At 42.0% G+C, this 23,920-nt stretch overlaps 1 protein-coding gene across 1 annotated transcript in view; it reads left to right on the top strand.

Moving 5' to 3' along the window:
* The first annotated feature begins 18,855 nt into the window (after positions 1-18,855).
* The window catches only part of pth2ra (parathyroid hormone 2 receptor a), a 70,646-nt gene continuing 65,581 nt past the window's right edge, over positions 18,856-23,920 (top strand). The window contains exon 1 of the mRNA XM_085249312.1: positions 18,856-19,069. Within this exon, the coding sequence (XP_085105438.1) occupies positions 18,983-19,069 (87 nt within the window). The 5' untranslated portion in view covers positions 18,856-18,982. The remainder of the gene's footprint in view (positions 19,070-23,920) is intronic.

Here is a 23,920-nt window from a genome sequence, read left to right as displayed (position 1 = left end):
CAGGTCCTGATAATATATGTGGCCAGGTGCTTAGAACATGCGCAGAGCAATTATGCAGTATTTTTATTACATCTTTCTTTTATCTCTTCAGCAACAGAAGGTTCCAGAGGTATGGAAAAAATCAATTATTTCTCCGGTTGCTAAGACCACAAAACCTACATCATTAAATGATTTTAGGCCTGTTGCTCTTACATCTTTAGTGATGAAGTCCTTTGAAAAACTTGTCAGGAAGGAGATCCTGCAGCAAGTAGAGAAGCTGATAGATCCACTACAATTTGCATACAGGCCTCGCAGAGGTGTGGATGATGCAGTGGTCACTCTGTTGAACTTCCTTTATCGCCATCTTGATGGCGCCAAAGCTCATGCTCGGGTCTTATTTATTGATTTTTCTTCAGCTTTTAATTCTATCCAGCCACATCTTTTAGTTGATAAGCTTCTTAACCAGTTTAAACTTGATTTTAATCGTGTTGGTTGGAATTTAGACTTTTTAACTGACAGATCTCAGTGTGTGAGAGTAAACGGTTGTTTTTCCAAACAGCTGAATCTGTTTTAACTTTCTGTATCATTGCTTGGTACGGTAATATGTCCCTGAATAATAGGACCAGACTTAACAACCTGGTTAAAGTGGCTGGCAAGATTTCAGGGAGGTCTCAGGTCCAGCTTGTGGACTTTTATAACAGGCAGGTGCTGAGGAAGGCAACCTCTGTCCTGTTGTGTTCAGATCATCCTCTCTTTAATGATTTTCAACTGCTTCCATCAGGTTGTCGTTATAAAGTGCCTGCAGTGAAGACAAAGAGACATAGATTGTCTTTTGTACCTAGTGCTATTATCATAGTTAATAACACTAAACCATGAGTGTTGTGGCCATTGCACACTGCACTTTTTTGATGAAAAATCTAGGTTGTTTTATCAGGCTTATATTATATTATTTTGGTGAGTGTATGTGATGTGTTGGTTGTCTGTTTGTTTGTACAGACATACTGCAAATCAATTTCCCGTTAGCGACAATAAAATTACCATTGACCAAACCTAATTCATCCCTTCCACCTCCCTCCCTCTCGAACTGTCTTATGGAGATCAGATCTTGGTTCTCCTCCAATTTTGTCAAACTAAACAGTAATAAAACAGAAATTTTACTCATTGGCACGGCCTCTACCTTAACCAAATCTCACAGTTTCTCCATTAATATTGAAAATTCCCTGATCCTTCCTTTCCTGCAGGTAAAGAGTTTGGGTGTCATACTCAACACTACTCTCTCATTTCAATGTCACACATTTTTTACAAAGCCCGGTCTGCATACCTTCACTTGTGTAACATTAACCGACTTCGTCCCTCTCCATGCTGCTGACATCCTTGTCCATAGTGCAACTCCCTCCTATTTGGTCTCCCCAGTAAGTCCTTCCATAAACTTCAACTTCTTCAGAATTCTGGAGCTCGGGTCATAACTCGTACTCCCATTAGAGACCATGTCACCCCAATTCTTCAACAGCTTCACTGGTTGCCCCTAGAAGCCAGGATAAACTTTAAAATCAGTTCTCACGTTTAAGTGTATTCATAACCTTGCCCCTTCTTATCTCTGTGATCTGCCTCATATCACCACAGTTTCCCGCTCTCTCAGATCTTCATCTTGTTGTTCCTTCTGCTCGTCTTACCACTATGGGGCACAGAGCTCTCAGTCGCTCTGCTCCTCGGCTCTGGAACTCACTTCCTTCATCTTAAGAAATATAGATTCCCTTATTTAAATCACAACTCAAAACCTACTTGTTTACTTGCTGTCAAGTCATGCTTTTTTTTTGAAAAAGAAGCTCTTTCTCTGTTGCTTGCTCTACAGCATTTTGAAGTCTATGTTGGCTCTAGTTCATCACCTGTCATTGTTTACACTAGAGATGGACCGATCCGATATTACGTATCGGTATCGGTCCGATACTGACCTAAATTACTGGATCGGATATCGGAGAAAAATAAAAAATTTAATCCGATCCATTAAATATCACGAAAGCACCTCACAAAACTTGCCACACGCCGTAACTCACCTCAGAATGTTAGCACGGAGCAGTATGCATCACGTGATAGAGCGGCTGTGGCATGCTTTGGAGCTTCGCTAGCAACCCGGCATTTCATCTCCGACAAAGTTATCCCCGAGAGAAGTAAAGCAAGTGTGTAAGTCCATCTCTGAATGTTTGTAAAGCATTCCTGCGTTAAGCTTAACAAGCGATATATGGAGCGACTGCCTCTTCTTGCTGCTACTTCAATCATGAAACTGCTTAATGATCAGCTGATCGGCTTTTCTGTTGGGAGTCCCTCTCTGTTGTTTGTTTTTGGCCCACTTTGCACCAGAAAGAGGAAACCAGCGGCTGAACAACAGCAGCACGTTTAAGCTTGATCAGCTGTTGTTAGAATTTATTTATTATTACTTTCTACTCGAGGATCTTTTTCTACGTAGCTGACGCTGGTAACTGTGCAGGGGCGGATCTAGCAAAGTTTAGCCAGGGGGGCCGATAGGGCATTAACAGGGAAAAGGGGGCACAAAGACATACTTTTCTTTCTTATTCTCATTTAAAATGTCTAGCTTTTAATAAATAATTATCTGACACCCAAAGTTTTAATTTGATGTAAAATGAATACAATTAAGATAAGATAAGATAAGATAAGATAGAACTTTATTAATCCCTCGGGTGGGTTCCTCTGGGAAATTCGATTTCCAAAAAAGCACAGCACCGACAGAAGTTACAGAGTTACAGAATATTATATATATAAAAAAAAAAAAAAAACACCCAGCACGCCCCTGCGGGCGGTTTATCCTTCAAGCTCGGGTCCTCTACCAGAGGCCTGGGAGCTTGAGGGTCCTGCGCAGTATCTTAGCTGTTCCCAGGACTGCGCTCTTCTGGACAGAGATCTCCGATGTTTTTCCCGGGATCTGCTGGAGCCACTCGCCTAGCTTGGGAGTCACCGCACCTAGTGCTCCGATTACCACGGGGACCACCGTTACCTTCACCCTCCACATCCTCGCGAGCTCTTCTCTGAGCCCTTGGTATTTCTCCAGCTTCTCGTGTTCCTTCTTCCTGATATTGCTGTCATTGGGAACCGCTACATCGATCACTACGGCCGTCTTCTTCTGTTTGTCTACCACCACTATGTCCGGTTGGTTAGCCACCACCATTTTGTCCGTCTGTATCTGGAAGTCCCACAGGATCTTAGCTCGGTCATTCTCCACCACCCTTGGGGGCATCTCCCATTTTGACCTCGGGACTTCTAGGTTATACTCGGCACAGATGTTCCTGTACACTATGCCGGCCACTTGGTTATGGCGTTCCATGTATGCCTTGCCTGCTAGCATCTTGCACCCTGCTGTTATGTGCTGGATAGTCTCTGGGGCATCTTTACACAGCCTGCACCTGGGGTCTTGCCTGGTGTGATAGACCCCAGCCTCTATGGATCTTGTACTCAGAGCTTGTTCTTGTGCTGCCATGATTAGTGCCTCTGTGCTGTCTTTCAGTCCAGCTTTGTCCAGCCACTGGTAGGATTTCTGGATATCAGCCACCTCCTCTATCTGCCGGTGGTACATACCGTGCAGGGGCCTGTCCTTCCATGATGGTTCCTCGTCTCCCTCCTCTTTCTTGGGTTTCTGCTGCCTGAGGTATTCACTGAGCACTCGGTCAGTTGGGGCCATCTTCCCAATGTATTCTTGGATGTTCCTTGTCTCATCCTGGACTGTGGTGCTGACACTCACCAGTCCCCGGCCCCCTTCCTTCCGCTTAGCGTACAGCCTCAGGGTATATATATATATATATATATATATATATATATATATATATACACACACACACACACACACACACACACACACACACACACACATATATATAAATACAGAGACAATATAAATAAAATATACGAAGGGGATAAATAGAATAAATAGGAATAAAAAATAAAAATACAAGTGAATTGCACATTTCAAGTATTGAGTCTATTGCACTGTTGACTATTTACAAAAGTATTGCACAAAAGGTATTGCACAGTGAGGTGAAGAGGCACTACAGCTTAGTTGTTCCCCCCTCCTTTGTCCTCCTGTTTCGCCAAGTGTTTTACATTATTTTTTGGTTCAAAGTGGTTCATTCAATGGACAATTCACACGTGTCAGAATGAGGCAGACACTGTTCAAGAACCAGGCAGGCTGACAAGTGGCTAATTTATGCCATCATAACCTAAATTCGGTGCTTCTAGGACCTGTTGCACTTTTCCTCAATCAGCTCTTCGCTCCTCTCAGGCACTCAGCAGTGTAAAGAAAAGCCGACCAGCCTTGCTCTCCTGGTGCCTGTCAGGTTTGAGGGCTTATTCATGAGATGGAAAACGTGTTTGCTGGAGAACTTTTTAACGATACACCTCTTTTCATCTGCATACTTTGTTCGGCTTTGCTGTTTGACAGTTTTCTGTACAACAAACACGGCAGTAAGATTTTCATCTGTAGTGGTTTGTACTAGTGTGACATTAGCCAGTTTATATTAAGCAGGACCTGTACTTAATGTACTGGACTGTACTGGGAAGATAGTTCACAGCTTTAGTTTTTAACATGTCTTACCAAACGCAAGCATCCACAAATGGAAGTGGTAAGCTAGGCTAAAACAGTAACACAAATACAATGTTTCTCTATACTGTAAATCTATATTGCTTATTCAGTGAGTAACAAATACTCAACAGTGGCTGTTTATGTGTATAGCTGCCATTGGATTGTTCTGCTGGGGTTGGTCCAGGCTGCTCTGACTTGACAAGTTGGAAGTCTAACTTGAATGAGAGTTCCAGTTTAAAATTCCAACCTCGAATGGGACACACTGATATTTTTATTCAGAGACCTCGGTGCGAACTGTGAGGAGGCGCTATCTAACCTCTGAAGTGGCTGCAAATTTTACCAGGGTTTTAGACGAATGCCCCCCTGTGATTTTACCTGCACCCTGCGATCTGATTTTTAATCATTTCAACAGCAAACTGAAGAAAAGCCTTGACTCCGTTGCTCCACTCACCACCAAAAAGATTAATGTAAAACATGCATCACCCTGGAGAAACGAAGAAGTCAAAACACTCAAAAGAAATTGCAGGGCAGCAGAAAGGAGATGGAGGAAAAATAAAAATACTATCAACCATCAAATATTTTGCGAGCAACTTAAAATGTACAATAATACACTAAGGAACTCAAGAAATTCATACTTCGCCAAAATAATCAGTAATAACAAAAATAATCCCAAGGTCCTCTTTTCCACCATAGATCATTTATTTAACCCTGATTTTAACAGCTCCCAAAGAAGCCCCACAGACTCGCTCTGTGAGCAGTTTGCAGACCACTTCAGGGGAAAGATCAGCGCCATCAGATCTGATGTTTTATCTAATCGCGATATGTTTGTAAACACATCTGAGGGCTCGATTGTACCTGAGGAGACACTGGACAGCTTTGTCCTGGTTAATGCTGAGAACCTTCAGAAAGTTTTCTCCACAGTGAGACCCACCACATGTCTTTTAGATCCAATCCCTTCTTTACTCTTTAAAACACTTTATGGATTCTTTGAAGCTGAGCTTTTATATATGATGAATTGCTCTCTTCAGTTGGGTGTCTTCCCTGCTGCCTGCGGCGGTGGTGAGGCCCCTTCTGAAGAAGAGCAGTTTGGATTGTAATGATTTTAATAACCACAGACCTCTATCCAACTTACCATTTTTAAGTAAAATCTTAGAAAAACTTGTTTTTACTCAGATTACTGATTTTCTGAATGATAGACAGATCCTGGAGATATTCCAGTCTGGATTTAGGGTGAACCACAGCACAGAGACGGCTCTCCTAAAGGTTCTAAATGATCTTAGATATAACTGGGACTCCCAAAAGCTCTCAGTCCTGGTGCTACTGGATCTAAGCGCAGCCTTTGATACAGTAGACCACGCTATTCTTTTAAACAGACTGAAATACATGGTGGGCCTCTCTGGTGCTGTACACAACTGGTTCACTTCCTGTCTCTCTGACAGATCTTTTATGGTGAGTATGGATACATGCTCCTCTAAGATCCATAGAATGACATGTGGTGTGCCTCAAGGGTCGGTTCTAGGCCCTGTACTTTTTAATTTGTATATGTTGCCTCTCGGCGGTGTCATCAGGAGGCATGGAGTGAACTTTCACAGTTAACGCGGATGACACTCAGCTGTACATCTCTGTGTCTCCTGATGACACCAGACCAATGGATGCCCTTTTTAACTGTATTCTAGATATAAAATCTTGGATGGCAGAAAACTTTTTACAGCTTAACCAGGACAAAACTGATGTTTTAATCGTCGGTCCCAAGGCTCAGAGAGAGAAACTCTTGTCTAAATTAGAGGCATTTTCACTATGTCCTTCGCTACAAGTGGAAAACCTGGGTGTTATTTTTGACTCTGAGCTTGGTTTTATCCCACATGTTAAACATGTAACCAAAATTGGATTTTATCATCTAAAAAATATAGCCAGAGTCCGCCCTATTCTCTCTCGGGCCAACACGGAGATGCTGATGCATGCTTTTATTACCAGTCGCATTGATTACTGTAATGCCCTGCTCTCTGGTCTTCCTAAGAAGAATATTTCACCTTTACAACTCTTGCAAAACTCGGCAGCTCGTGTGCTGACGAAGACCAGAGGGCGGGCCCACATTACACCGGTTTTAGAATCGCTGCACTGGCTCCCCGTGTGTTTCAGGATCGATTTTAAAGTTCTTTTATTGGTTTTTAAATGTCTTAATGGTCTTGGGCCTTCTTATCTCTCAGATCTGCTTTTACCATACGAACCCTCGCGGACCCTGAGGTCCTCTGGTACTGGCCTTTTGATTGTCCCTAAAGTCAGGACACATACTCACGGAGAGGCAGCTTTTCAGTGGTATGGTCCTCGTCTGTGGAACAGCCTGCCGGAGGAGCTCAGGGCCGCAGAGAACGTACATGTTTTTAAGAACAGGCTCAAGACCCACCTTTTTAATTTAGCTTTTACTTAGCGTTTATTTATTTTATGCTTATTTATTCTATCCTGTTATTCTATTATTAATTTAGGTTTTACCTAATATTTTTTGATTTTATTCTTATTCATTTTTTAATCTTCTTACTCTATTTATATTTATATTTATACTTATATCTCCAGTGTTTCCTCGGAGGGGGCTCTCTGCACCGGGGTTGTGATCGACCGTGGCTGCTGGGTCTCTGGGGGTCCTCTCAGCCTGGCTGGGGGGCTCCTTTGCCTCCCTCCTGCTGTGTGCCCAGCCTGGAGGCTGCGGTCTGTGACCGGCTCCCGGTGCAGACGGCTCCCTGTTATAGTGTTTCCTCACTTGGCTCATGCGAACCCAGCCCAATTTTTACTCTTTAAGTGTGTGTGTGTGTGTGTGTGTGGGGGGGGGGGGGGGATATGTGTGTATTCACATCATTTATGTTAATGAGAGTGTGGGGAGTGAGTTGGAGGGTGGGGTGGGCTGCTTTTAACTATGTAAAGCACTTTGTGCTACATTTTTTGTATGAAAAGTGCTTTATAAATATTGATTGATTGATTGATTTAGCTGATCCTTCGCTGCCACCAAATCCTCACACTTCCAAAATGGCACACGAGTTATAGCACAGTCAGCGGTCGTGTGTCTTTGAAGCCTCAGTATTTAAAAGGGTAATCATGAAATTGGACACAGCAGGGCAACAAGATGCAGCTGAAAATAATCAAAGACAATGAGGCAGGAGAGGGATGCAAAACTGAATGCTGCTAAAATTAAACAGGAAGTGAGAACTGTAACTAAAACGCATGAATGAATTTAACATACAGGAGCTGACGCAAGAAAATGAGACAGGAAACACAGAGTCAAAAGAAAAACTGGAACTTTGAAGTAACGACTAACAATATAGAAAAATCAAGGTTAATAATAAACTAAGGCCCAAAGAGAGAGCATCTTAAACTTAGTTTCCTCAGAATAAAATGATCTCTGCAAACAAACAAAGAGGAAAAAATCTTCACTGTGAGCAAGCTTTTACTTTAAAAATATAATTCATGTGAGTGTATGTTTTAAAATGCTTCTGTTGGTCTCAAATGTTCCATCGTTCCTCAGATCAGAAGCAGCAGCCTTAAATTGAAGGTGAGCTAAGAGCCTCAAATGTATTTCTCCCTTTCAGAGCAGCTCAGCGAGTCACTGTAAAATTACAATGTCCTCAACAGCAGTTAGAGCTGGAAATGGAAAAAGACAGAAAGAAAAAATACATATCAGTGAGAGTGCAAAACAAACCACACAAGTCAAGAATGTGTTCCTGTGTTGAACCAAATACCAGGAGAACTTTATGTTATTATTTTAGAAACAAAATACTCACATTAAAAGGCACCTTACACTTCCCCACATTTCAAAATGACTCACATCCTGAGTCATGTGTGTCCTTTTTTGGAGAGTCAATCAATCAGCGCTGTGCTCTCCAATATGAAAGCAAAGTCCAAAATTAGCATTAGAGAAGCAGCATCCTTTGAGCCAGACAGGCCTTTGAAACGAACAATAACGTAAATGCATTTGATTGAAGCTGGAGTGGGAGGTGACACGACTAAACCAGCAAGTGAAAAACAGTCTGCGCAAAGGTTATATATTAATTTATTAAAGCTCCAGCAACACAAAGGATCACTGCACAAGTCACCATTAGAAAAAACAATGCACGAGTATGGATGAAGGCTGCGATCCTCTTAGGGGAGGAGGGGAAGTCATCATTAAAGGAAGTCAAGTTGTCTCCTGAACCCTGACCCCTTGACATCAAAGCATCAGAGCTGTCAAGAGCTGCTGGTAGTCACGGATGTTTCATCCCATGTAGAGCAAAGTGCTGATCCATGGTTGGGTCCATCGGTTTCTGAACAAAGACGAGAAGTGCAGAGCTTCAAGACTTTAGCGTTACGTGTTCTCCCCTCTGTGTGAGTTCTCTCCAGCTTCTTTGGCTTCCTCCCAGAGTCCAAAGACGTGCAGTTAGTGGGGTTAGGGTGACTGGTGAGTCTGAATTGCCCATAGGTGTGAATGTGAGTGTGAATGGTTGTCTGTCTCTGCGTTAGACCTGCAACAGACTGCCGACCTGTCAGGGTGTACCCCGCCTCTCGCCCCATGACAGCTGGGATAGTTGACCCTGCTCACCAGATTCATGAATCAATTCTTGGATCTATCATATAGCTATATTATTAGCTAAACAAACTAGCATCGTTTAAGGTGGAAACCCTGTTTTTAACACTTGAAGTGCACCATTTCCTCCCTTAAGATGCTCTGCCAGGCAGTGTTTGCAGTTTGCTTTGGGTCCTTGACATCTTGCACTGTGAAGCAGCATCTTCTCAGCATTTGTCTGAAATCTGAGCAGAGTACAGCCATGTGCACCTCAGAGTACATCCTGCTGCTTCCATCAGTCACATCATCAATAAACAACAGTGAAGCTGTTCCACTGGCAGTCATACGTGTATGCCACAGCACTCCCTCCACTACATAATGTTGCACATAATGTCGTATGCTGAGCTGTTCCTTTGCTTCTCAATTTTCTTTTTCTTCCCACCATCCTGGTACAAGTTAAGTTTGATTATTCATAAAAGGTCAGCACAGCAGGGAGCTCCACATGGTTGATTTGGCAGATTTTTACACCACATGCTCTTCTTGACACCACCAACACCCCACAAAAGAATTTGAATCTATCCCAGGATCAAATCAGAGATTCTTCACTTGTTAGGAAAACTGAGAACGCCGTGAACAGCTACTGGAAAAAAGTTCAATGCTTATTTAACCAGCTTAATATGTCGTCTGCAACAGAAACAGGAAAACAAAGATACTGAAAACATAATTTTCCTCACAGCCTTCAAGTACTTTTATTTATCCTCCCGTGTAAAGTATCGTTTGGTTTACAGATCTGTCACGGACGAGAATGCGGTGGACTCAAGAGCAGACTCAATTTGCTTAGAACTGTGTATAATTTATTGAAAAGAACAAAACGTGAACGGAACTGGGTTTAACAAAAACCATACGCAGAAAACTAAAGGAAATCCGTGGGCGGAGAAACCGGCGTAGAGCACGGGGAGACTTCTAACGGGAACTTCTGTAAACACAGGGGAGAAATGTTACTGAATGGGAAACAAACGAGTAAGGGACAAAGGTACGGAGTGCCAGTGAATAGTCTTGGGCTTACTTGGCGACCCTAGTCATTTAATGGGGAAAAGGCTGCCAGGGGTGTATTCCAAAGAGGGTCAAGAGTGGAGAGTCCGGTCCAGATTTCGAAGAGATGGAGAATACAGACTGAAGGGCAGGCTGAGGAGAAGTGGAGTATATAATCCTCGGGTTCCGAGCAGATGGGAGGACAGGATGGAGACCAAAAACGGCACTACTGGTGAGTGCGATGGGTGGAGAATCACAGATGGTAGCAGGACGAACTGGCGAGGAGTGGCAGGCCGTGCTGGCTTAAAAACCCTCTAGGTGGAGCCCCGGAGATTGACAACAGGTGATGAGCTGGCCAACTCCACTCCCAGGGACAAATGACAGGAACCTGGACCACGCCCAACCAGACACTCCCACAGCATATGACACAGATCACTCTGTCAAGGATGTTGAAAGAGTAAAGGAGGTCATCAGTCTCTCCTGTGAACGACCTACTTAACAGATCTGCCACCTACGGTTCCCTTCACAGTAGGTCTGAGTGGTTTAATACCTGGGACTCTGCACAGCTTGGAGCCTCTCGGATGAAATGTCTCCACCAAACAGAAACAGAAGTGTTGCTGTACCTTTGAATACATAGTGAGTGATCTCAGACACAGCGACTGGCTTCGACTGTAAATTTAAAGTCATTTTAAGGCACAAAAATCAATTCCAAATATTTTTTAAAAGTTGCAGCACTTCACTGAGCTTTGCCTGAAATGTCCAAATATAAGTTTTTACAGCTCGCTGTGTTTTAAAAATGAAAAAAAGCATAGAGTAACTTTAGATCTTAGGTTTTCTAGGAGTTATTTTGACACTTTAGGTGTCAGCAAGGGTCGTGACAAGGATATGACACCAGCACCGTCAAAGCACCCCTTCAAGGATGGCTAAAGACGACCTTTTCCACTTATTGAGCAGAGAAAACAAAAAAAATCCCCAAACAATCAGTGCTTCAATGTAAAATCACCCTGTAATCACAGCCTATTATAACAGTTTATCAGAGAGGACACACTGAGTGCACACAGGATATTTCTATTTCTGTGAAAATACATTCAGAAAATGTTTGAATGACACACTAATTCCCTCTCTGCCTCTCCCCGTCCCTCCTCTCTGTGGTTACACTGCTAGCACAAGGTTGTAAAGTGGTTTATTTTACAGACATTTCAGTTTAGGTTAATGCTGGCCAACAAATGTCAATTTGACAGCTGCACGCCATCAGCAGTTACCATCTGAACAGGATGCCGTTCACAGTGTGATGTCCTGGAGTATGCGCTAAATGCATCAGCTCATTAATGAGTCACCAGGCAGGCTCTGCCCACGTGTGCATTGTTCTCTCACTTTTGATTTGAGAACGAAGTGCTTTATTAACAGTCGTAGACCTTTTAAAGAGCAGGTGAACAGGCTTGGGTTTTCACACAAAATTGCTTCTGGCAGAGCAAGACAATTTGTGCAAATAAAACAGGTGCCATCCACTCTCATCCCCTCTTAATTCACAATCTGATTAGAGTGCAGACGTAATGGCACAGAAAGAGAAAAAGCTGTCAAGCTGTCTCTCAAATTCATGTTCCACGGTGTGAATGGGGACGCCGCCTTCCTGCGCTGTCAGCACAACGCTAAAATATGAGAGTGTGGCGAGTTTCTGTTGGTGGATTATTCCTTTTGGGTTTGGAGAAGTGATTTATGTTCATGTTTCATTATTTTAGCTTGTTCTTGGGTTGGGTTTCTGTATTTCATAGATACCCAGTGTTTAGTTTCCTTTTATCTGATATGTTCAGTCAAAAACTGTGGCAAAAAAAAGTTGGTGGGCTAACCACAATAGTTTTGGGCTGCGTTGAGTTAAAGTGTAGTTACATTTCCAGAGAGGTGCACGCCAGGTCCCGCCGTATGGTTTCAGAGAGGTTTATGGTCATGACTTAACTACGGTGTAAATTTCCCGGCGGAGGATAAATATCCAGTAAGTCTTCAATTGGATATTCCACCGTACTTCGAGTCCTCAGTTACTGTTAGTTTCAGTTCACGTTTAGATCTTTTTGTCTTGGTTTGGACGGGCAGGTGTGTTTGAAGTCGGACACGGGAGAAAAACAGAGTATAACAAAAAGCGAGCTGTTTATTTGGGCCGGAAAACATGAATACAAAATAAGGCAACATTGAACAATGGCAACGACTAAAACTAAAACCTAAACTGGGAAAAACTAGACTGATGACTATGTAAAAGACATGAACATTATTCAGAGCAGGAGCATGCGGGAAACTATGGGAAAACACATGAACAAGAACATGAAGTACCTGAACGTTAGACGTGACATGAAGGGAGGAAAACAGACGACCTGACTAAGACTGAAAACACAGAGACTACATACACACAGCAGGTGATCAGGGGACACAGCTGACACAAATGGACATAACGGGGAAGAGTAAAACTAAACACACTGAACAAAGAAACACAAGACTTTCAAAATAAATAAAACAGGAAACATGGAGAGACGTAGAAATGACAACACAGAAGGCCTGGGCGAAACATAACCGAGACTAAAACTTGAGGCAAACTAATAATAATCCTAAAACTTGACGTCATCTTCAAAATATCACAAATAGATCAAAACAAACTGAAAATGCTGGGTCACAGACTCAGCCCCTGATACTCTTTTGCATTTCCTTCTCTTCTGTCCCATCTCTGCTCGTCCTTTGTCCTCCTCTGTGTCGAGTTGATTCTTAGTTTCCTGTTCGGTTGTGTCTTCCTGTTTTGAGTTTATTTCTCCCTGCCATTATGTCTGTTGTCTCCACTTGTGCAACCGCCTGGTATCTCACCCCTTGTTCTGCTGTGAGTGTATATGCCACGGGTGTCAAACTCCAGTCCTCGAGGGCCGGTGTCCTGAAACTTTTCCATGTGTGCCTGCTGCAACACACCTGAATAAAGTTCAGTAGGTCATTAGCAAGACATGCTGAGGTGGCAATTCAGCTATTTGATTCATGTTACAGCAGCTCAAGAGTGAATGAGCGTGGCACAAAAAAAGTAGTTTTAGAAGTACTTTTTTGTTTTTAAACGTACGCTTTTATTTGCATTTATGTGAGTAGGGTTAGGGGTTGTTAGGGGTTAGGGGTTGCCACCTCGGCATGCAGTCAAGTCTTGCTAATGACTTACAAATTTTATTCAAGTGCCTTGCAGCAGGGACACATGGAAAAGTTTCAGGGCACTCAAGGACTGAGGTTCGACACCCCCGGTATATGCTGTCTCTGTCTCCCTGTGCTCATTGTTACATCGTCCCTCATAAAGCTCTGTGTTTCCTTGCTCTAAGTTTTCCGGTGAATCTGTATTCCCTGGGGATTTCCAGTGTTTAGTATTTCTTTGCTCTATTTCCTGTTTGTTCCTGTGTTTTTGGACTAATCAGCATTAAACGCTCATATTGAATGTGACTCCTGCCTCCTGTGCTTTGCATTTGGGTCCATAATAAGCAGCTCACACAGCCAACTTATGACAGAAAGACAGACACGGCTCAACGTGAGCTAGAAAGTGATGAAACAGAAATTGTTGCACAGACTTCTTAAAAAAATCTCCAGACACTTGGTTGTGCAACACTCAGTGTTGCAGAAATGTTGTCAGATCAGAGGCTGGAGACGGGAGCAGGGCTTGAACTTATCCAAACTACAGAGACCGTATCCTTTAACTATGTTAAAATCATTGTAATGGAGTCACAGTTACAATCCATCAGGTTCTCCTGTGTCTCACTGGTAACTTCTAACTTCTAGAGTCAGCATTTCTTCCAGCTTTCTTTCCTGGCTGCAAATCAGCTAAATGTTAACAATGCAGAGTGTTGTTTCCAGTCTTGCTGAACAACATCCATACAGCTCTTTAACGCTCTGCTACTAAGTGAATCCAGATAACAGAAAGACATCCTGCACAGCCTGGATTCACTCCTGAAGTCTGACGGCACCCGGCAGATTCAGGTCTGCAGAAAGCTCATCATCGAGGAGAACAGAGATGACCCCATGTGTTCGTATTATGTGCGGCTACTAGCTGTGAAGGTCGTGTACTGGAGTGCGCGTCTACATTTTATTCTCGTCTTCTCATCATTTCACAGAGGGCTAACACAGCTCCTTCACCTTTAATCTATTAGAAAGAGTAGGAATGTTGTGTAAGCAAGGCCAGTGTCTGTCTTCCTAAAAGTAGACAGACTCCTGACAGAGACCTTGAGAGCCGGCTCTGAGCAGAAAAATCTCTTACAGCTCTAAAATTCTGTTGTCCATCCAAATACTGTTCAAGGACAAATGTGTTCTGTAAGGAGCCTTCATATTCAAATATATTATCATTTTGTTATTTCAAGCAAAACTGACGTGCCTCACTTTTCATACCTGCTCCGCTGAGGCCAGCCCGGTGACCTCTGTGACAGCCTCCCCTCCCTGTACAAAGGCAAACATTACCACTTTTTACCTCTCAGAAGAAGCAACCGTGGAAGCTCATTTCAGAACTGAGTGCATATTGTCATAGTTCATCAGCAGTTAGTGAGGAAGGTCTTTAACAAGGTAATTGCCCTTAAAACCCCCAGAAACTATTCCAATAGTCATTAAACCACGTCTTTACTGATATATTCTGAGGTTTCAATAAGGCTACTGTGGAAGTTGTCAAATTATAGCTGTCTTTATAGGAGTAAGAGTTAAATCAGCATTTATGGTCAGTAGGAGCCGACGCCTCTACTTGCCAAAAATGGTAATACTCCTCAGACGTCTATGGGAAAATGGGGCGACTGCCTTGAATATTTTCCTTGTTGAGTTTATAGATACAATTGTTTTAAATCAATGCAGTTTCTTTGGTAGTTTCTGGTGCTTTGTGAGTATTGAGTATCAGTCCCTGTACTGTTGTAGCCAGAACACAAATGGGAGCTAACACCTCTAAATCTGATGCTAAGGCTCTCAGATGTAAAAGGCTGAGGAGGAGCTGCCACATGTGGAGGGGTGTAAGTATCTCGGGGTGTAGTCTGAGTGAGAGGAGTGGAGTGATTCACATACTATACGGGTCTGTTATGCTTTGAGAGAGAGCTGAGCATGAAAGCAAAGCTTTTCATTTACTGGCCCATCTAGATTCCCACCTTCACCTTATGACCATCAACTGTGGGTGGTGACTAACAGAATGAGTAGCTCCATCTTTTGTGAGAAGGCTCAACAGCTGCTACTCCTCAACATCAAAAGTAGCCAGCTGAGGCGGTCTGGGCATCCGAACCATCCGTCCCAGACTCCCTGGAGTGAGGAGGTGTCTGTGGAGAGGGAGGTCTGTAAATTGCATTTAATTTTATTTATATAGTGCCAAATCCCAGTCACCTTGGGTGCTTTATATTCTAAGCCTTAGAATCTAAGGTAAAGACCCGGAGTAATACAGAGAAAACAGATAAAACCCAACAATCAGATGACCCTGTTTGAGCAAATGCTTTGGTGACAGTGGGAAGGAAAAACTCCCTTTTTACAGGAAGAACCCTTCAGCAGAACGAGGCTCAGCGAGGGGCGGGGCCATCTGCTACGACCGGCTGGGTGAGGGGAGGGAGACAGGACAAAGACGGATGGGTGTGATGTGTTACTTTTCCTCACACTGTAAAACACAAAAGCTACTTTAGTTTGTGATGAAACTAAAACTGAGATGTGCCAGATTTTCAGACATTTCAAATTCAGACAGACGACTTTTGTTTAGATGTTTGGTTTTTTTTGTTTGTTTGATGATGAAACATCTCTAACGTGACTCACAAAGGAAATTATGCGCACACACACACACGCACGCACGCACGCACGCACGCACACACACACACACACACACACACACTCTAAAGGCATTTCTTTCCCCCTTTCAAATCCAAATAAGTTTCTTTAAAAGAAGTGTTGCTGCCAGTTAAATATAATATTTACTTACTCTTTGAACCTGATCTCAGCCCTGACTAGGGATGGGTATCGTTTAGGTTTTATCCAATACCAGTACCAAACTGGTACTTTTGAAACGGTGCCGGTGCTTAAGCGGAGCTCGAACTGGTGCTTAAAGAATGGAGAACACACACTTTGTCCAAAAACCTCTCATGTTTAGCTGTTTTTTTGTAAAAATATAACAATGTTAGCCTTTTCTGCAGCTATGGGGCATATATGGCATCACTCTTGGCTGGAAGCAGTGCTTAATCAATGGAAAAAACACCAATTTTGTCCAAAAACCTCTCATGTTTAACTGTTTTCCACTTTTTCTTTGGTCATTTTAGCCTTTTTGGCCAGGGTGAAGGGAGTATCTGCCATCAAACAAGAAGACAGCCGCATGTAGCTATGATGATGTTTGCTAGTTCACCTTACATGCATTAATGTAATAACGTGGTTAGCCTACTCAGCGTAAATTACACACGAACAACATTAAGCTACTCACGCAGAGAAGAACGGCTGCTGCTGCATCATCATCCTCATCATTTCTGCTACACTGGCAGGGCTAGGGGCCAGGACTCTCCTCTTCAGATTCTTGGGGGATGTTGCTAACTCCGGTCCGATAACAGGCACCACACCCGCAGTAGATGCGCACGGTGTGAGGTCTTGCAGCAAGAAATCAAATACGGCGCATTTCTCGGCTTTTAAAAAACGCTATGCGTCGCCAGGTGTTTCATCGGATTCGAGGTGTTACCTCCTTTGACAGTATCACAGTATCAGCTTAAAGCACTTGTTGCTGCTGAGTTTGCATCTTTTGCTGTGAAGTACAGCCAGACTTTGACCGCTTCGCCTTGGGCATTTTTAATCTGTAGCTCTGCTCTAAAATATGATGCAATCTAATTATAAATGCAAAACAATACAATTAAGTTTTTAGTTTGTTTCCTCCCCACAGTCATGATTTATGTTGAACACACAAGGCCTGTCACACCGAACCCCTGCAGTTATCATAGGGGGTCAGTCTAGTACTAATTCCAAAAAAGTTAGCATGATGTGTAAAATTTAAATAATTTAAAGAATGATTTTCACAGTGGAAAATGACAAACACATCAAATTTAAACTGAGAAAATGTGGTTTTTTAAGGTCAAGGTTCAGGCTGATGAAAGATTCATCAGTCGTGGCTTTGAACAGAGATTTCTCCAGATTTTCTGATATTACACACATTATTAACATTTTTACACCGTGAACATTATTTTGAAATTCTTTCATAATTTAGTAGCTGCCGATTAACCTAGCCGCTTCTTTCTAGCAACACTTTATTTTCCAGCCTTTCCTGGAGCCAGCATTACATTGCTTGAGATGTAATGCTGGCGTGAAACTGAAATTGAACTCATATTTTTCACGAAACAGTAAAATTTCTTCTTCCAATATTGGTATTGTTTTTTGTGTTCTAATGTGAATAAAATGTGGATATAATATTTGCAAATGTTTTATTTACATTTTACACATTTTTTGGATTTGGTGTGTGTTGTGATATTTTGATACCACGGTAGCATTTACAGGATATTGTTTTATTGTGATATTATACAGAAAAGAGTTACTCAATAAGGCCCATTTAATAGTTGTTTTTCTCTTTCTCTCTGACCCAAGAATTGATGTGTAAGACTCACAGGCTGGTACCCCAAGGTCGAAAAAACCACAGAGACGAGACCACTTCCTTACTCCCATCCTCCCTTCTTTATCTCTTAGAAAAAGGCTCGTTAAAGGCCAGGTGGTTTGTTTCAGAATTCACTAATGAAAGAACTCTGTATTCTATGTCTAGGAGTGTATTTTGCTGGGATGATCATAAATTGTAGCTGAACTGATAAACTACACACAGGATACTTCTTTGCTCACAAGGCAGGAAGACGTTTCCTTATTTGGTCTGTACCGGTTTGAACTGAGAACTTGCTGACACACGAACCTTTTTTTCCTCTATATAAGCTGTTATGTACTAAATAAACCTTTGAGTCGATTGGGAAGGCAACCTAAAGCAGTCTCTGTTTTCTTGTTCTCCCAAGCTGCTCCCGAGCTCGTACTAACACGCTGAATGGCATACCTGAGTGTTACTTTAAATAATTAGGAATCTTAGAAGGAAAGGACAGAACTCTGCTTATCGCTCGTGCCTTGGAGGGAAAACCGGGATGGACATTTTTTTCCTTCAGTGTGCGCGCGCATCTGTAATATAAATAACGAGCCAAAAACGCGTTACGATGATTTTGTATGATAGCAGTAAGTTATATTGAATTAGAACAGTTTTCCATATTTCTGCATTTTTACAGAATTTAAGCTTTTTCACCAAAATCTGGCACAAAGTGACGCAGAGCATTCCCTGTTTAATGCTCGGTGTTTCCTGGGGAAGGATCTGAAGTTTGCCCGCCTAATGAATGCCCTCCAGTGTTGACACCAAACCCACGCCCTTGTAAGCAATCAGCGGCACTGCTCCTACCCAGGGCACTGAATCAGTGCGCGAGGAGAAGGAAAACATCTCCTTGCTGTGCGTGTTTACGACAGAGGATGTTTCAGAATGACACCACTTGTACATGAACCCCACCTCTCCCCCCCCCGGCTCACACGTTGGGCGCTGCGTGCTGTGCTTGAGCGTCACATCACAGACTTAACGGGAATCTCGGGTGTCTGCACCGCTCCTCCAGGATTATGCCCGGGATGACTCCGTGGTGATTTCTGAGTCCTTTTTGGAAACATTCATGGGTGCACGACAGGATTTCCCGAGTGGGGGAAACGTGGGATTTTGTCCACTACCGCTGTCGTTTCCACTGCGCGGACGGCTCAGGTTTTGACCACAACTTGGGTTAAACTTTCCCGAAATACTCCGGTGTGAAGAAAGAAAGCCGGATTTACAATTAACTATTTAACCTGGTGTTCTCTTCACACTGCCGGGGATGAAGGCAGATCGACGAACTATGAATTTTCTCTTATGGATATTAGTCCCAAACTTTTTCCTGTGTTGGCTTGTGGTTGACGCACAGGTAAGAAACGTTATGCTGGGCACGCGCCACAGCACGCGGCATGTTTGTGCTGCTAAAGTCATATTTTTGAGCAATTGTTTCCCCCATTGAGCCCAAAGAGGCTCGACAGAAACATGAGAATATAAACTGTCATTATATAATGTTAGACCAGCACCATGCATCATTTCCCCTGTGTGCAGACACAGCAGGCAATCTAAAGAACACCAGCCATGTATGCAAGTATAGTGCATGTGCGCATTTTTCTGTTATAGGGGAGACCGGGGATAGTTGTAACATTTTTGACATTTCTGTCTGTAAATTGGAGCTCGTTTAAGGTAGTGGATTCAAAATGTAATGCAAAGTATTTACATGTCTCTGCTATTAAATAGTGCAGCTATTTTCTCTGCAGCACAATTACCCATTGCATGGTATGGCCTCAAACACAAAGAGTGAAATGTTACAATTAACCCCATAGTCTGGGTTAGTTGTAACATATCCTGGGGTGAAATGTAACACAATGAAATAAGGGTACTAACGAAACATTAACATGTAATCTTTGTTTATTCAACACATGAATGCACTTAGAGCCATTTATGTAGCTATGTGTGTGTGTGACAGAATGCAGAAATCTAGCTTTTGAACATATTCCAACCCCCCAAAAAAGACAAATTATGGAATTTTCTGCAACTGAATATTTCATTAATTTTGGATGGTCTTCCTTGAGTTTGGCCTCATTGGCTCAGTGGGCATTATAACCTACAACTCTTGCACCAATTTTGAACATAACAATGAAGCTGAAAAAATGTAGTTGTTCACCAGCATCGCAATTCCATTACTTTTTATCATGGCTTACCTTGGTGTGGTTTGCAAAGTGCTTCAGAAAGATGAGGAAATCTGTTTCTTGCACCCATCCTGATTTATTTCCACTACCAGTACTTCCTACTGGTCCATCTCTGACACAGAGGTCTGCATAATGTATGTGTTGGAACACAAACAGTGGAGGAATTGTGTTGCCAATGGCATTAACCGCATATACAAAAGTGACCAGTGAAGCTCTCTCTGCTGATGTCGTTCACAAACTTGTTTAATATAAGTTAAAGTAATAGTGTGGTAAGTTGTAACATCTGCATTATTGTTACAACTAACCCAGACTCCTATAGCCATGAACTAGCTAACATTACAGCCAACGGCTAAAACATTAGCACTAAAGACCTACACAGAATATATCCCCATAGACATACAAATAACATAATTTAAGTTTGATGAGTTTAACTGCAAAGCAGATAATGCTATTAAACATTGAAATAAAGTAGAAAAACTTACTTTTTGGCATACAAATTACTTTTTTTTCATGTTAAATTGTCTGTGTTTGACAAAATGTGCTGATTTTTCACATGTGATAGCAGAACTGAATTGGGCATGCACAGGATGAGTCACATCATTTGAAACGTAGCCCTGATTGGAGAAATTGGAAGTGTTACAACTAACCCACGTTACAACTATCCCCGGTCTCCCCTATATATATATATATGAATGAATGTGTGTGTGTGTGTGTGTGTGTGTGTACGATAGGAGTCAACAACGAGCGATAGATAGATATAACAGTATAAGTGTATAAGTCATTTATTTTGTTATTTTGTGCTGTAGATTTTTGCGACCACACAGGTACGCACGCACGCACACTCCACATTTCATCATAAAATCAATATCAATATCAGCACAGCAGATGGAGGCGATGCATTTGTTATGAGCTTAACTTGCTAGGAGCAGTTTGTTCCACATCTGATAAGTTTTGTGTTCTAAAATAACCATCAGCTGCCTTTCAGATCACATTGTGATGGGTTTGTTAAGCCTCACTTTTTTAAGTAATGAAGCAAAACCAAACTGAATGCCTCCTAGGAACAAGACCAGTATGTTTGAGTTTAGATTATTTGTCTTAAATTGTTGTTGTTGTTTTTTTTAAATAAGATGATGCATGTGAATATAGTATTTTGCATGTAACCCGAAGCTGGGCTGACTAAAAAATTGACACATGAATCACCAGACTTGATGTACTATTAGTCACTGATGAGTCCCAGTTGTTTATAGTGAAGCATAAGCTTGTCGAGGGCAGGAGAGTGTTCCTGCATTAACAGCACCACGGACAGCGGCTTCAGCACTGGATCCTCTGTGATGATGAAGGATCTGAGTGTACATAAAAACTAGAAAATAACATTTCTGATGCCAAGGCATCATTTCATAATATGAATATCAAATAGCAATAATGGAATAATGAATAGTGCCGGCCATATAGATTCAAATGTTGAAATATGAGTCATTGAAAGTTGGGATTGTTTGGTTTTTGCTTCACTGACAGATGCTACTCCTCCTTTAATTTGTCAGTATTGTATTTAAAAAAAGGTGTTTTTTTAAATACATTTTCCAGGCTGTTGCCTGCTAATCAGACTCAAGTCTTTGCTTCAGTTTGCAAGTGAAGTGCAATCTTCTTCCTGTACAGCTGCTTTAATTTCATCCATGTCTGCCATCAGGTTTACATGCATTTTTTCCATGAAGAGAGATATTTAGCTGGCTAAGACAAAGATGTGTGACGATAACACCTTTCACTCTTAATCCCACAGATTAACCTTTACTTCAACTGTTTCATCAGTGGGTTCAACGTCAGATCTGTTTGTATTGTTGGACAAATTGTGGGGATTAATTCAGAGTCTGGAGTCAGATTAGGTAAAGCCTACCAAGGCTCACTGGCTGAACTCTGAGTCAGTGATGAACACGTCAGCCTGATTTGCAACATCAAATAAAGCGTGCACATATTAAACAGCAGCTTCAGTTTACCTTAGTTTTAAAAATAACACACTGACCCGCTGGGAAGTTTTAGGGTATGAAATAAAGAAGAGAGCTCCTTTCTGCATCTAACAAAGGATCCACGAAGGAAGTTTCAGGGGTTTAAATGTACTTAATGAACTGATTCTGATGCCTGGCACTATAATTATTTATCCCAAGACTGGAAGTCAAACATCTGCTGTGTACCAGCTAACCACCCTCAGTGAGATGGCTGGGCTTAGGCTGGGTTGTTTGGCTCAGGAAGGTGTAAATCTGGAGTCCAATTAATGGAACAAGCCTTCAGGTGTGGGACACAGACACCTTCTATTTAGAAAATCTGTCTATGAATGGGAGCTGATTTAGTACTGTGGCTACCTTTGACAAAGCTGGGGCCCAGTTATGATGATTCAACTGTAACACAGGACATATTATTCTCCAAGGTGAAAAAAGAAGGGTTGGGTAAGGGCTTTAAGTATCAGGAGAGCTGCTTGTACAAGAAATAGAATAGATGTAGAGATACTGTGAAATGACGTCAAAAATCCCCACCTGAGCTCTGTTGAAGCAATTATGGTCCAAAATGGCTCTAAAAGGTTTTGAAGGTATAAGCTGCTACAACAGGAAGTGCTTTTTTTGAGGTTATCGCTGCGAGAAGAGTTTCAACCAGTTATTCATTCATACTGGGATTATCTACACCTATGACTCAAGCTTTATTTGTAGCGCTGTTTATATCCGGCAGAGCAGACAATTAATTTTCCCCAAGGTGCTGCATTAGAAACTGCGACAGCCGTGGAGGGCCGCACCCAGAAGGGAAAGCTAAACACCCACCCTGACCGTAGAGTCTGATGACATAAAATACTGATATCTGCTGATGTTAAAAACAAATTTTCCCTTTCTAACAGATGTAACACACATGTCCTTATCATTTTGTGGTTCAAAATAGGTGTGCCCTCTGGTGGACAGCATGTGCAACAGCAAAACAGCTAACAGCTAATAATTTTACGATATGCCGAGTGTTGCAATAAAAAATAATATAAAAAACAAACACCCAGCACGCCCCTGCCTGCGGTTTATCCTTCAAGCTCGGGTCCTCTACCAGAGGCCTGGGAGCTTGAGGGTCCTGCAGTATCTTAGCTGTTCCCAGGACTGCGCTCTTCTGGACAGAGATCTCCGATGTTATTCCCAGGATCTGCTGGAGCCACTCGCCTAGCTTGGGAGTCACCGCACCTAGTGCTCTGATTACCACGGGGACCATATATATATATATATATATATATATATATATATATATATATATATATATATATATATATATATATATATATCTGTGTGACTTATCACCAAATTATGAACTCAAAGTTAAACTTTTTCAGTATCTGTTTTATCCAGTAAAATCTGTAGGTTTTGTCTCTACAGTTATTTTTTTTGCTGCAAAATGAAAAAATGTGGTGAAAATGCCACAAATGCTGCTGTAAGTTGGAGTCTTTCTGCATCTGAATGGGATCAAGTTAGCAATTAAATGCAATATTTTTCTGAAAATACAGCAGTTAACTGAGATAAATCATTGTAAATCACATGTTTCTGTCTACAGCAACCTTCCTGTTTGACTGGCAGCCAGCTGTGTTGAATCCCCTCCAGTTGTGCTCATTGAGAAAGACTCAGACTGAATCTTTCTGGATTTATAAATTAGATAGCAATTATTTGCAAACCTTCACCAACCTCTCTTAGAGGGACTGCATTCAGTCCAAACCTGCAGAATGTTTTTTAATTCAACCTTTATTTATGTAAATTTACCTTGATAAAAGTAATCCCACTATGACTTAATGTGTTATTTATACGAGAGACCTGTTTCGGTTGCCTCCGATCAGGCAACATGAGCTCTCTTGTTCATGGTATTCATGGTTCAAGTATTTCAGTTTTTTTAATTAAATTTGAATATTTCATGTTCCTGTATCAATACAATATTGGCGCACAAAATATTGCAATACTATGCTGTATTGACCTCCCCATGTAGCTGCTTGTAATTTCTTCCTTTTCCAGCCTTTAAGTAAAAGT

Source organism: Mchenga conophoros, linkage group LG16, assembly GCF_057382185.1.
Source record: "Mchenga conophoros isolate Kocher_MC1m ecotype Shallow Benthic linkage group LG16, M_conophoros_male_GT1.1, whole genome shotgun sequence".
NCBI lineage: Eukaryota > Metazoa > Chordata > Actinopteri > Cichliformes > Cichlidae > Mchenga > Mchenga conophoros.
Note: the sequence above shows the minus strand (reverse complement) of the source record. Positions and strands in the feature narration are given on the sequence as shown.